Raw genomic sequence first — 13,380 nt, 5'->3', positions numbered from 1 at the left:
GGATTTATTGTTGACTGATTCCAAATTGACTTCCAAAATGCTGGGTTATACTATCTAGAACCTAAAAGGGTTCTTCAGCTGTCTCCATAGGAGAACCCTTTGAAGAACCCTTTTTGGTTCCAAGTTTGGGGGACCCGGTGTCCACGTAGGATATATGTAGCTCTGTGTGTGGAAACATTTCATCACAGGTAAGATATTCAACTCGTTTAGTGTAGTACGTTTGTTACTCCACTCACTACACGTGGCTGTATAGTCAGTTTGTTACTCCACTCACTACACGTGGCTGTATAGTCAGTTTGTTACTCCACTCACTACACGTGGCTGTATATAGTCAGGTTGTTACTCCACTCACTACACGTGGCTGTATAGTCAGGTTGTTACTCCACTCACTACACGTGGCTGTATAGTCAGTTTGTTACTCCACTCACTACACGTGGCTGTATAGTTCAGGTTGTTATACTCCACTCACTACACGTGGCTGTATAGTCAGTTTGTTACTCCACTCACTACACGTGGCTGTATAGTCAGTTTGTTGTGTTGTTGGTCTTGGCTAGCTTAATGTTCTGGATGGTAGTTAGCTAGCTTTCACTTACGTGGCTGCTAGTGTTGTCATGAAAAGGGGCATGAGGGAAGCACTATAATATTACGTTTTCTCAGTAAGTGAGAACGCTCATGAGCAGCAATTCTGAAAAGTCATATTTAGACATGTTTCAACTGTTCTGCCTGCGGTTATGGAACCCCTACCTGTCCAGACCCTGCTTTCAACTCTTAATGATCGGCTATGAAAAGCCAACTGACATTTATTCCTGATTATTATTGACCATGCTTGTCATTTATGAACATTTTGAAAATCTTGGCTCTCTCTAATCTCTCCTTCTCTCTTTCTTTCTCTCTCTCGGAGGACCTGAGCCCTAGGACCATACGTCAGGACTACCGGGCATGATGACTCCTTGCTGTCCCCAGTCCACCTGGCCTTGCTGCTATTTCCAGTTTCAACTGTTCTGCCTGCGGTTATGGAACCCCTACCTGTCCCAGACCTGCTGTTTTCAACTCTTAATGATCGGCTAGAAAAGCCAACTGACATTTATTCCTGATTATTATTTGACCATGCTTGTCACTTATGAACATTTTGAACATCTTGGCCATGTTCTGTTATAATCTCCACCCGGCACAGCCAGAAGAGGACTGGCCACCCCTCATAGCCTGGTTCCTCTCTAGGTTTCTTCCTAGGTTTTGGCCTTTCTAGGGAGTTTTCCTACGCCACACAGTTGATCAACTTACCTACATCCTGCCCTCTGTACTTGACTGATTATGGCGTTTCAGACGTTGGGTTTCTGTACAGCACTTCGAGATATTAGCTGATGTACGAAGGGCTATATAAAATAAACTTGATTTGATTTGAAACTTGATTTTACTTAAATGTAGATTTGTAATTTACTAAAACAAACAGACAAGAAAATAGCTTTTGAAAAATGATGACCCAGCTTATGGGAACAAACCCTCCCCTCTGCTCTGACTGGAACAACTAATCTACAACCAATTAAAATAAAGGTCAGAGGTCAACTAAATTAGGGCCACTTGATTAGAGATGTTTATTCAGGCTAGGTCTAATGGGCGTATGGTTAAGGTTAGGTTCATGGTATTTCTTAAGCCTCAGGGTGGTTGTGGCCAGTTTACTAATGAGGATCAAATGTCTATATCAACGCACAGTGCTCTGATCAGAGACAGTGCTTGTCTGTCTCTCAGCTGAACATCATAGTTCCCACGTTCAATATAGCACAACTCAGAAACACATAGCAGTGTGCTGACTCTTTATGTGTAAGGTAATGTTATTTCAGTCAAAAAAAAGGCTTTTTTCCTGTGACCATTTCTGAAGTTGAGGTTATACCTCAACCCTCCTCTTTCGCTCACTCTCTCTTCCTCAGTCTCTGTTAACTCTGAGCACTGGCATGTAAGAAGATAGCAGCCAGTGCTCAGGAGTCACATTACACACAGACCCCCCAGGCTAACCATCCCTTCACACACACACCAAGACCTGCCAGTACAGCCCAAAGTGATCCTTTTGAGCTTTCCTTTCCCAGTATAACAAACACAACGCTCAACACATGAACAGTAGTTGAATTCATCCAAATATAACTTTGGATAAACAACAACAACATAAACCTAAAGTCACTCTGACCTGTCAGAGCCGTGATGCTTGACCAGAGCAAAAAATAGGGCAAGTCGGTTTCTCCCCCTGTCAAGACATCACAGAGAGAGGGGACTTGTGGGTCCATCCAGGGATACAGTCTGGTACAGGGGACATTATATGTCAGTACACATCTCTCTGTCTTTCATCTGCATGGACACCTGTACACGATAATGCTGTGTGGGTATGTGTGTGTTCGTGGGGCAAAGAAAGCAGCACTGCCATCACATTACACTGAGGTATTAGAACAATCATTCTGATTAAAGAAAGAAGGCTTATGCACTATATTTCTCCAAAAGCATCTTAGATACAACATTTGCATCCACAAATATCCCATTATGTAAAGGGTGTTATCACAGTTTTGCAGGCCTTTAGAGCGTGTGGTTGAAGAATGTCCCATGGTACCAGGTCATTCTCAGTGAGAACCCCTGTACTATGACTTTACCATGATGTATCATCAGTTAGGGAGTCCAGTAGTGATACAGTCACATTATCATTATGAGAAAACAAATAGAAATGAAAGTTGGCATAATGAATCCCAAGCCTTGAAGAATAACAGTGAAAATCTCTGCCACAGACTAACTAATGGTTTGTCATAGTTGCATAATACCCTATTAGTCTATCAGAGAATCCGAGGAGCATTATTGCATTTTGAAAAACCTATTGTTATCAGTGTGTTAGAGAGCATAAGAACATCTTATCATAGTTTTGTTGTTGTATGTCTATTAGACAGCCATGGCCATTGCATGTCTTTCAGTACCTTATGATATTAAACCAAACACTGATAGGTGGCAGAGATAAGTGATTAGAATTGCATACAGGGACATTCATCATTAAGCACATTACAAACCAGTGCTGTATAGTACATCCATGTAACTGCATGAGTTATTTACTAACCTGTCAGCGACAGTACAGTTGACTCTGTATCAAGGCTCCTAACACAGTGGAATGGCTGTGAGCTACTCTCTGTTGTTCTCGCAGAGATAGGAAGAGTTGTCCTCTCCCCTCACCTCATCTTTAGCAGTATCCTGACCTTGCTCTGCACAGCTGAAAGATAATACCATGTTTGTCCTGATCTGTGACCCGCTGTTTGATCTCTCCAGCATGAACTATTATTAAATCATTATTGAAGTATTACTTGTGGGAACAGGGGACCTCAAACAGTAAGCGGTTCTTTTATGTCCATCTGCTGTGCCAAGTTGCATGTCCATAAAATACTCTCCTGTTGAACGAACAGCTAATCAATAGACCATAACAATACTATACGTTTATTGTGAATACATCATATTTGCACAAGAATCACCACCATGTTATATAAACATTATATCTTTTTTTTTCAGTTTCTTTTTTTTTTTTACAGTAAATATCATTATTGTACAAATGTATACAAAATTTAATCAGGCTAGTCAAGTTCCACAAAAGAGTAAGTCATGTATTAAAGCACAATCAAGGATTACCCCAGGGACATGCCTGTACCAGGGCTACATAATGTCCTTGGTGTTATACACACGTCAACACGCGACTCCGATAAACAGGCATGATCCTGAACGCCAAACCAGTTAGTCACACGATGGCCATGGCAGAAAGGACAACACTGGCAGCGATAGGCCCTGATGTAAAAACGACATAACATGAGCTGTTAGTTCTTCATTTTGGGGTAGGGTTACATTGCTGCTTTTTTGTAATGTGTAGTTTACAGTGAACTTAACTATTGGTAAGGTTGGGATAAGAGTGGGGTAAGACATGAAACTGTCTGTGGTTCAGGTCTGTGGTAACAGTGCCTGTACCTTGGTCCTCTCCATCATGGCCAAACAGTGACTCTCCATGGTTTGAGGAGCGTCCAACATCGAACAGACTCATTCCGTCACATTGCAGCATTCTGACACCAAGCTTTCAGCGTCTCGTTGACAGCACTTAGAGAGCAACACAAAGAAGAAACAAGCAGTAGAAGAAGACGGAAAAGAAACAGTCTTTATACTGTATATGCTGATATCATTCTCCAGTTGTCTGCTCACCAGGGCATGTGATACAAACTCCTGTAGTCTTTTGGAAAGCTTTTCTGTCTTTCACTTTGCTGAAATCCTGAGTCTGGGGATCCAGAGTAAACTAACTTCAGGAGCACATTGTTCTACAGAGGTGGGTTCAAGTCTGTCTGGCAGTCTGAAGGTGAATGAGACTGACCCCCAGGCTAGATAGATACCAGCTAGTTATGTAACATAAGAAACATATCTCTGAGCTACTGCTCCTGCTCTACTACTACACATAGCATACTGTACGGCGTGCAACTGGGACACATTGGGACATCATTCCAATGACTCCCCATCAAAGATTAACTCTGGATATATGAATGGGATGTTGACGCTACATAGGCACTAGGAATCTGATGCATCAAATGAAGCTATACTGTATATGTATCTATAAAGTCCTGGGTCAAATAGATAGTGTATCACTTGAGTTGCACTAGATTTCGCTTTCCCGGTGCAATGGAACCAATGGAATAGCCCCAAAAGTACAACCATGCTCACTCAGCAAGTGAAGCTAAATGAAGCACACCAAAAGTATTTAGAAAGTATTTGGCTCAGGTCATAGATTGGTACCATGGCCATAACGATATTAAAGTATGATTTGACCCTACATGTTATCAGAGTCTCTTTCATGGGCCAACTATCCCCGTTACTCTAAGGAGCTTTATTTGGTGTCATAGTTAGTGTTCTTCAGCTCTCTGTTGAGTGAACCCTACTCTAGTCTACTGCATCTATTTACTCACTGCTGGTTGACCTGGAACAGTTGGATTATTGAGAACTTTGCTGTCCATTTCAGTTACAGCGTTCGTTGTCTTCATAATGATCTTTTTCTACATATAATAAATATCATAAGCAACAATAATACAAACAACTAGGCATACACAAATCATTTGCTGTCAGTGAAAAATAATATGTTGGCATGAAAGGACAGCCACTCAACCTCCCTCAGACTCAAACCAATACATAGATACTACAGAATTAAAGGGTTTGGTTAGCTCTTACTGTTGCACCATAGAATAGAATATAATATCTCAGGCAATTGAAACATGGTGGAGAAGAGAAGTGAGCGATGAGAGAGAGCACCCTTTGGCATTGGAGAACGATTGGAGAAAAGGAGAGTGACTCCTCTTCCATACTGGCAGTGAGTTAACACATCAGTGATTACGTTCAGAGGATGGAGCGTCAGAAAACAGTCCAATGTAAAACACTGTCTAAGTGAGATGTGAGTGTGTGTGTGTGTGCATTTGTGTGTGTGTGTAGGGGTCATGAATGTCGGAAGCCAGTGAGGAGCCACAGCAGCAGTAGTTGGAGCCCCAACATGGGCCAGAGGGTGGGGCTTAAAGAGGTCCCGCCCCCACAGTCAGAATCATCCTCCTGTTGGACACAACAAACGTTAATCAGACAGGCAGCTAATGAGATAATTCAAACCAGATTATGTGGCAAATAACAGATTAAACACATATTACAAGGCTGCGTTCAGGAGAGTGCAACATTATTGAAATGTCGGTGTGTGTGTCCTCCTCCTGTTTGATGCCAGTGTTCAGGATATCTGTCAAAAATATGTCCCCACGTGATCGTACATACGCAACACCAACACAGGCTCTCCTCAGGGATGTGTTTTGTCCCCACTCCTGTACATCTTGTACACTAATAGTTGTACTAGTTCCCATCCTGACAGACACCTCGTTAAGTTCGCTGATGACACTGCCTTGATCAGCCTGTTGCATGATGACGAGGAACACCATGGCCCGGTCCTAAATTACTTTGTAGAGTGCTGTGACAAATCACACTTGGTCCTCAATACCAATAAGACCAAAGATATGTGCATAGACTTCATAAACAGACAGGCCTGGATGAGATCTTTAAGGTCAGGGTCCTGAGCAAGGCTCACAAAATCATTTTAGACCCAAGTCACCCCCTGTACCCTGACTTTGAACTAGTCCCCTCTGGGCGCCGGTATAGGGCACCCCTCAGCAGGAAGAACACAACTAGACAATCATTTGTGCCAGGTGTGATATCCCTCCTAAATAGCTTGGGCTACTGTTCCTATCGACCTAGTAAGGCCAGCAGGCTAGTCTCTTTTTATTGGTATGCAACTGTTATGAAAGTTGATTGTCAATTTATTTTGTTACTTAAACGCCACTTTAAACATGTACATGACACTGCAACAATAAAGTCAGTAGAGTAAAGTAAATATCTGTGCATGCTCTTGGCCTTGGTGTGTGTGTATGTTTGTGTGTTTGTGTGTGTGTGTGTGTGTCGTACAGTACAGCACATCGTCAAAGGTAGGAAACCCATCTGTTGCTTCCTCAGTTTACTCTAGAGGGAATATAGACTGCAGAGGAACTTCCATCGTTCAGCTGGGGAAGAGGGCTTTGTCCTACATTCACTCTCCAAAGAGGATCTACATCCACTGTATAATACCTGTACCCTCCATTCCCAGGCCAGCCTAAACATCGCTACCGGCCTGTGTGTGTGTGTGACAGGTCTATTATGGGCAGTACGAAGACTGTGTGTCAGAATAGGCAAGGGAAATACTGTGGGGTATGTTAAATATTTACATGAGTGATGTCAATATTTTTCAGAGTAGGAGATGATGTCACATTCATAGTAACAGCCTTCTCACGATCAATCACATTCCATCCACATCAACATGACAACATGACTTCACCTGGTGTAGAATTACATGATCAAGTGGTAGATGCCTTTCTTTTGCTCTGGGATTATCCAAGTGTGTTTATGCATTTGATGGACGTATTAGAAGCCACGTTGTCACGTTCCTGACCTATTGTTCCTTTTTCTGTTATTTATTTAGTTGGTCAGGGCGTGAGTTGGGGTGGGTTGTCTTTGTGTGTTTTGTCTAGTCTAGGGGTGTTGTATGTGTATGGGGTAGAGAAGAGTGAGGTTGTCTAGTTATGTCTATGGCTGCCTAGATTGGGTCTCAATCAGAGACAGCTGTCATTCATTGTCTCTGATTGGGAGCCATATTTAAGGCTGCCATAGGCAGTAGGCTTTTGTGGGTAGTTGTCTATGTTGAACGTTTGTTGCTTGTCTGTGCACTTACGTTATTTAGCTTCACTTTTGTTAGTTTGTATATAGTGTTCGTTTTGTGTTTTCTCTCTCTTCTCAATAAAATATGTATTTTGCACACGCTGCGCCTTGGTCCAATCTCTCTCAAGAAGACGGTCGTGACACACGTAGTAATTGATACCACATAGCTAGTAGTGGCTATGTGTAAGGTCTGATTATTGGAAGGTTTCAGGTCAGTTAATAGTTGATGTGTGTAAGGCCTGACTATCAACAGTGGTGGAGTGACATGTCTCAGTTCAGTTTGTATTGAAGGACACTGACCCTGGACCCAGCATCAACACCTGCAGCAACAGGAGGAGGGGGACGGGACTCAGACCAGAGACACCGCTGATTGGACACAGGGGCTCGTCCTACCATTTCAAACAAGAGCCAATGGAGATGCAAAATGCAGGATGGAAATTGGAAATAGAAAAAGAGACAAGGAGAAAGAAAAAAATGTAAAAGATGAGAATGAAGATTTCATGCAAAAACACTAAATGACAGTTACTGTAGTGCCAGTTAACAAAAGTCAGTATAAAGGGTGGAATAATGCAGGATGATATAACTTAATGAAATATGTCAGAAAGATGAGAGAATGAACATGAGAAGACCTGTCATGCAAGCAACCAGTTCATTTGATGGAACAAAAAAGATCCCTGAGAGCAAAATGTAAACCAGATAAACACATTCATGCAATCAGGCAATGAAGAACATTCAAACCAAGAGATAGAGAAAGAGAACTTACGTCTATGTTGTTGTCGAAACACACGTCAGGTCCTTTCCTGTATCTGGGGTTCTGAGCCAGCTCACAGGGGTCTGGACCCTGGGCTGCACACACACACACTAAGGAAATACTAACACACTCACACCTCCTATTAGTACAATACTCCCACTCTGATCTTAAATACTGACACGTCTTGGTCAAACATACTGTAGATCTCTAACATCTCACACCTTTAACACTCTCCCTTACAAACTCAGACCTATCACCCTGTCTGCGGCAGAGTATTACCCTTTAACACTCTCCCTTACAAACTCAGACATATCACCCTGCCTGTGGCAGAGTATTACCCTTTAACAACTCCATTCATCATGATTGAACATGACACTGTGATTGGACAGACTCTCTTGCTGATAAATAGTGTGCAATACAGGGAGTGTGTACATTTTATAGCTTATCTCGCTGTATGTGTGAGTGTGTGTGTGTGTTTAGTCCTCATTATCAGCATATTGAGTTGTAATAAACTACAGGCCTCTGGTTTGACCCCTCGCTGAACTCTGATGATGACACTTTTACTGTTACACCAGCAGGAAGCTAAATCCCCAGACACATATGTCTCGTACACACACACACACACACCACACACACACACACACACACACACACACAACACAACACACCAAACAACACACCACACACCAACACAAACACACACACACAACACACACACAGATTCAAAGTGATCCCAACATGGGCTCCAGATGTTCATTCAGATACATAGTCCATATGAATTTAGACTTGCCTAAACATGACTAGAGTTTTCACTCCAGCAGTAATACTAACTAAATGAATACAACGTACTACCATGTGTCTGCTTGATGGATGATGTAGTTATATGTGAGGTATTCTTATCTACAGCCTGTGGTTTCAATAAACAGGCTTGGTATTATGTTGTAATTGTAGAACATGTAGATAGATACAGTGTGCTGAGCTTCTGTTACCGTTTTCTAATGTAGAGGTTTGTATGTGTGTGTGTTATGTGGTGTATGTGTAAAGGATACAGGGTTGCTCAGCTTGTCTTAGTGGTCTGGGGTACAGACATCAGCAGTGGCCTTGGCATCAGTGATCAGAAACACCAGGTTAGTGTGGGGCAGCTTCTAGCTCGATACATCCTGAAACACACCAACACACACACACACCACCACACACACACACACACACACACACACCACACACACAACACACACACACACAACAACACACACAACACACACACCAACACACACACACACACAACACACAGTAAGCTACTTAGCATTATACATCGTGAGAGGAGAGGTGGAGAGAGGGGGAGAGGGAGAGGAGGAGATGAGAGGTGAGGGAGGGGAGAGAGGAGAGGAAGAGAGGAGATGAGAGGTGAGGGAGGGGAGAGAGGAGAGAGAACACTTCCCTTCCATTGGAATGTTATTTTATTCTTTCAATGGAATTCACCATTATTCCAAGACAGAAGGAAGAGGCTCCACTAGATTTCAACCCCAAAACAAATGGAAACACTCCCAACAGACTAACAAAGCATACACACAACATGCTCTTTATCTGCCTCAGATAATAGTAAACCATAAACGCTGCTCGTTCCTTCCGCCTCCTGCGACATCACACATATGGGCTACCGTGGTGATATACACTATATATACAAAAGTATGTGGACACCCCATCAAATGAGTGGATTTGGCTATTTCAGCCACACCCTTTGCTGACAGGTGTATAAAATCGAGCACATAGCCATGCAATCTCCATAGACAAACATTGGCAGTAGAATGGCCTTACTGAAGAGCTCAGTGACTTTTAACGTGGCACCGCCATAGGATGTCTTCGGATGCAACACTCACTACCGAGTTCCAAACTGCCTCTGGAAGCAACGTCAGCACAATAACTGTTCGTCAGGAGCTTCATGAAATGGGTTTCCATGGCCGAGCAGGCACACACAAGCCTAAGATCACCATGCGCAATGCCAAGCGTCGGCTGGAGTTGTGTAAAGATCGCCGCCATTGGACTGGAAAAGTGGAAAAGCGTTCTCTGGAGTGATGAATCACTTTTCACCATCTGGCAGTCCGATGGACGAATCTGGGGTTGGCGGTTGCAGGAGAACGCTACCTGCCTAAGGAATAATGGTCTGGGTCTGTTTTTCATGGTTCGGGATAGGCCCCTTAGTCTCAGTGAAGGGAAATCTTTATGCTACAGCATACACTGAGATTCTAGGCCAGCCTTTCTTAAAGTATGGGTCGCGACCCAAGGTGGGTTGCGGACCTGCACAGAGCCCTTTTGTGGCAACAGTTTGGGAAAGGCCCTTTCCTGTTTCAGCATGACAATGCCCCCGTGCACAAAGCGAGGTCCATAGAGAAATGGTTTGTAGAGATCGGTGTGGAAGAACTTGACTGGCCTACACATATGAATTGGAAAGCCGACTGCGAGCTAGGACTAATCGCTCCAACATCAGTGCCCGACCTCACTAATGCTCTTGTGGCTGATTGGAAGCAAGTCCCCGCAACAATGTTCCAGCATCTAGTGGAAAGCCTTCCCAGAAGAGTGGAGGCGGTTATAGCAGCAAAGGGGGGACCAACTCCATAATAATGCCTATGATTTTGGAATGAGATGTTTGACGAGCAGGTGTCTACATACTTTTGGTAATGTGGTGTATATGTGGTTCAGATGAACAAACAGCAATTAATAAATCACACACATACTACAGGGCAGTGGAGCAACTGCGTCCTCTCGTCTGTGGAATAGCTCTTTCTTTATGGCGCTCGTTAAAGTTTACATGTCTTTAGTCATTAATATTGAGGAGAAAAACGTCAGTCGCATGGGGCTCATATACCCACTGCAGTTCTACCACATTCAGCCCTCACACCACATGTGAGTTGCAGCACAAAAACAGGGGAAAAGGTTGGGAGAGGGCTCTCAGCAAACATTGTTTCCCCCTGCGTCCAGCTTCTGACAGATCAATGTAATGTGTCTGATCAGAGCCCAGCCAACAGCAGCTGCCTGGACAGAGCTGGAAAACACTGAGGAAGGCAGGAAACTGACCCCATTCTGGATCTACAATTATCCAGGAAGGAGAATCTCCCTTATATGTCACACACACACACACACACACACACACACACACACACACACACACACACACACACTGGCAGTTTCCACAGTCAAGGACTCCCGAGTAGGATCTCTCTTCGTTGTCGAAGAAGTACTGAGTCTGCTCTGTGATACAATCTCCTTAAACATGTAGCTGACATGTCATCATCTGAGTCCGCTAGAGAGAGAGAGATACAGAGAAAGAGATAGAGAGAGAGAAATCCACTACTGTCACCATACGCAACCAAAACACAAATCAACAACAAGCAAACAACAGGGTCTGTGCTTAAACTCCTCCACATAACTACTCCAAAGCCCAGGATATTTTAACTATATTAACAGCCCATTTTAGCGGACAACAATAAGCATATTGTACTTGTATATAATTGACTGTTGTATATCGGACTAATTACATCCAATATACTTGTACCTAACCACTCACCTGCCTCTAGGAAGCTGGGGAATATGAGCCGTAGAAGAGCTTGCTGTATCGTATCGACTCTAGAGAGACAACAACACATTATGTTGGTCCATAAACAGGCAGACCATTCTAACAGTAGTTTACAGTACCAGCCATTTTACTCACAGGCGCAGTGGAGGCCAACCAACCTATAGCTCAGCATGTCTGCTATAGGGGCTGGAAGAGTGGAGAGGAGAGAGCAGTGAGTGCAAATTCACAACATAAGGACAGAAATATATTGCATATAAGTGCGATTCAGAAGTATTAGACCCTTCACTTTTTCGACAATGTGTTAGTACGCTCTTCTAAAATTGATTAATATTTTTGTCCCCCATCAATTGCGCAACAATACCCATATGACAAGCAAAACATTTTTTTAGGTTTTAACAAAATGAAACCGAAATACCTTTATTTACATAAGTATTGCAGACCCATTGCTGATGACCCAAGAAATTTGAGGCTCAGGTGCATCCTGTTTCCATTGATCTGCCTTGAGGATGTTTCTACAACTTGATTGGAGTCCACCTGTGGGTATATTCAAATGATTGGAGCAGATTTGAAGGCACACAGACCCGTGCTATATAATGGTCCGAGTTGACAGTGCCATTGTCAGAGCAAACAAGCCATAGAGGTCGAGAAATTGTCCGTAAGCTGTGACGTGAGGTGGTGTCGAGGGCAAGCAAATCTGGGGAAGGGTCAAATGTCTGCAGATTGAGGTCCAAAACTCAGTGGGCCTCCATCAGTTCTCTTAAATGTGAAGACGTTTGGAACCACCAATACTCTTCATAGAGCTGTTGCCGCCCGGCCAAATGAGCAATCAGGGGGGAGAAAGGCCCTTGGTCAGGGAAGTGACCAAGAACATGTTGGTCACTCTGACAGAGCTCCAGAGTTCCCTGTAGAGATGGGAGAATGGAGCAAAGTACAGAGAGATCCTTGATGAAACCTGCTCCATGAGTGCTCCAGGACTCAAGACTTGGGGCGTAAGGTTCACCTTCAACAGGAACAATGACCCTAAGCACACAGCAAGTGACAATGCATGGAGTGGCTGTGCGGGACAAGTCTCTGAAGTGTCCTCGAAGGTGGGCCAGCCAGAGGCCTGACTGAACCGCCATCAACATCTCTGGAGAGACCTTTAAAATAGCTAGTGCAGCGACACTCTCCATCCAACCTGAGCAGAGCTTGAAAGGATCTGCAGAAGAAGAATTGGTGGAGAAACTCCCCAAATTGACGGTGGCCTACGCTTATGGTCATAAAGCCCAAGAAGAGCTCAGGCTGGTTACTATGCTGAAAGGTGCTTCAACGAAAGTACTGAGTAAAGGTCTGAATATTATGGTAAAATGTTATACATTTCCCTTTTTTTTTAGATTGCAAACATTTTCTTAAACCTGTTTTTTTGCTTGTCATGATGGGGGTATTGTGTGTAGATTGATGAGGGAAAAAAGCGTATTTAATCCACATTGTTGAATAAGCTGTAGCGTAAGTGAAGGGGTCTGAATGACTTTCCTGAATGCACGTATGTAACAGAGAGTTCAAAGCAAGAGTTAATGCATGTTATGCATGTGTGGGGGTGCTGTGTGTGGCTGTGTGTGCTGTGTGTGTGTGTCTCACCAGAATAGACAAAGATCGTGGCCCTGGCAGCAGCCTTGCTGTCTCTCCTCTCAGGATCACAGATAAACTTGACCTGGTTAGTGTCTCGTGAAGTTCTTGTTTTGAAATGGAGGTAAGGAGGACGGTGGGTTTGACGAGACTGATCATTGTCTGAAGACTGGGTCTTAAACCTTCGGCA

At 43.5% G+C, this 13,380-nt stretch overlaps 1 protein-coding gene across 1 annotated transcript in view; it reads right to left on the bottom strand.

The window, feature by feature from the left end:
- Window positions 1-3,435: 3,435 nt before the first annotated feature.
- LOC111962521 (voltage-dependent calcium channel subunit alpha-2/delta-1-like) overlaps window positions 3,436-13,380 on the bottom strand; it is an 81,254-nt gene continuing 71,309 nt past the window's right edge. Inside the window, 5 exon segments of the mRNA XM_070439783.1 lie at window positions 3,436-5,586; window positions 8,027-8,109; window positions 9,064-9,096; window positions 9,099-9,156; window positions 11,251-11,272. Of these exon segments, the coding sequence (XP_070295884.1) occupies window positions 5,476-5,586; window positions 8,027-8,109; window positions 9,064-9,096; window positions 9,099-9,156; window positions 11,251-11,272 (307 nt within the window). The 3' untranslated portion in view covers window positions 3,436-5,475.

This window comes from Salvelinus sp. IW2-2015, linkage group LG4q.1:29, assembly GCF_002910315.2.
Source record: "Salvelinus sp. IW2-2015 linkage group LG4q.1:29, ASM291031v2, whole genome shotgun sequence".
Classification (NCBI taxonomy): Eukaryota; Metazoa; Chordata; class Actinopteri; order Salmoniformes; family Salmonidae; genus Salvelinus; species Salvelinus sp. IW2-2015.
Note: the sequence above shows the minus strand (reverse complement) of the source record. Positions and strands in the feature narration are given on the sequence as shown.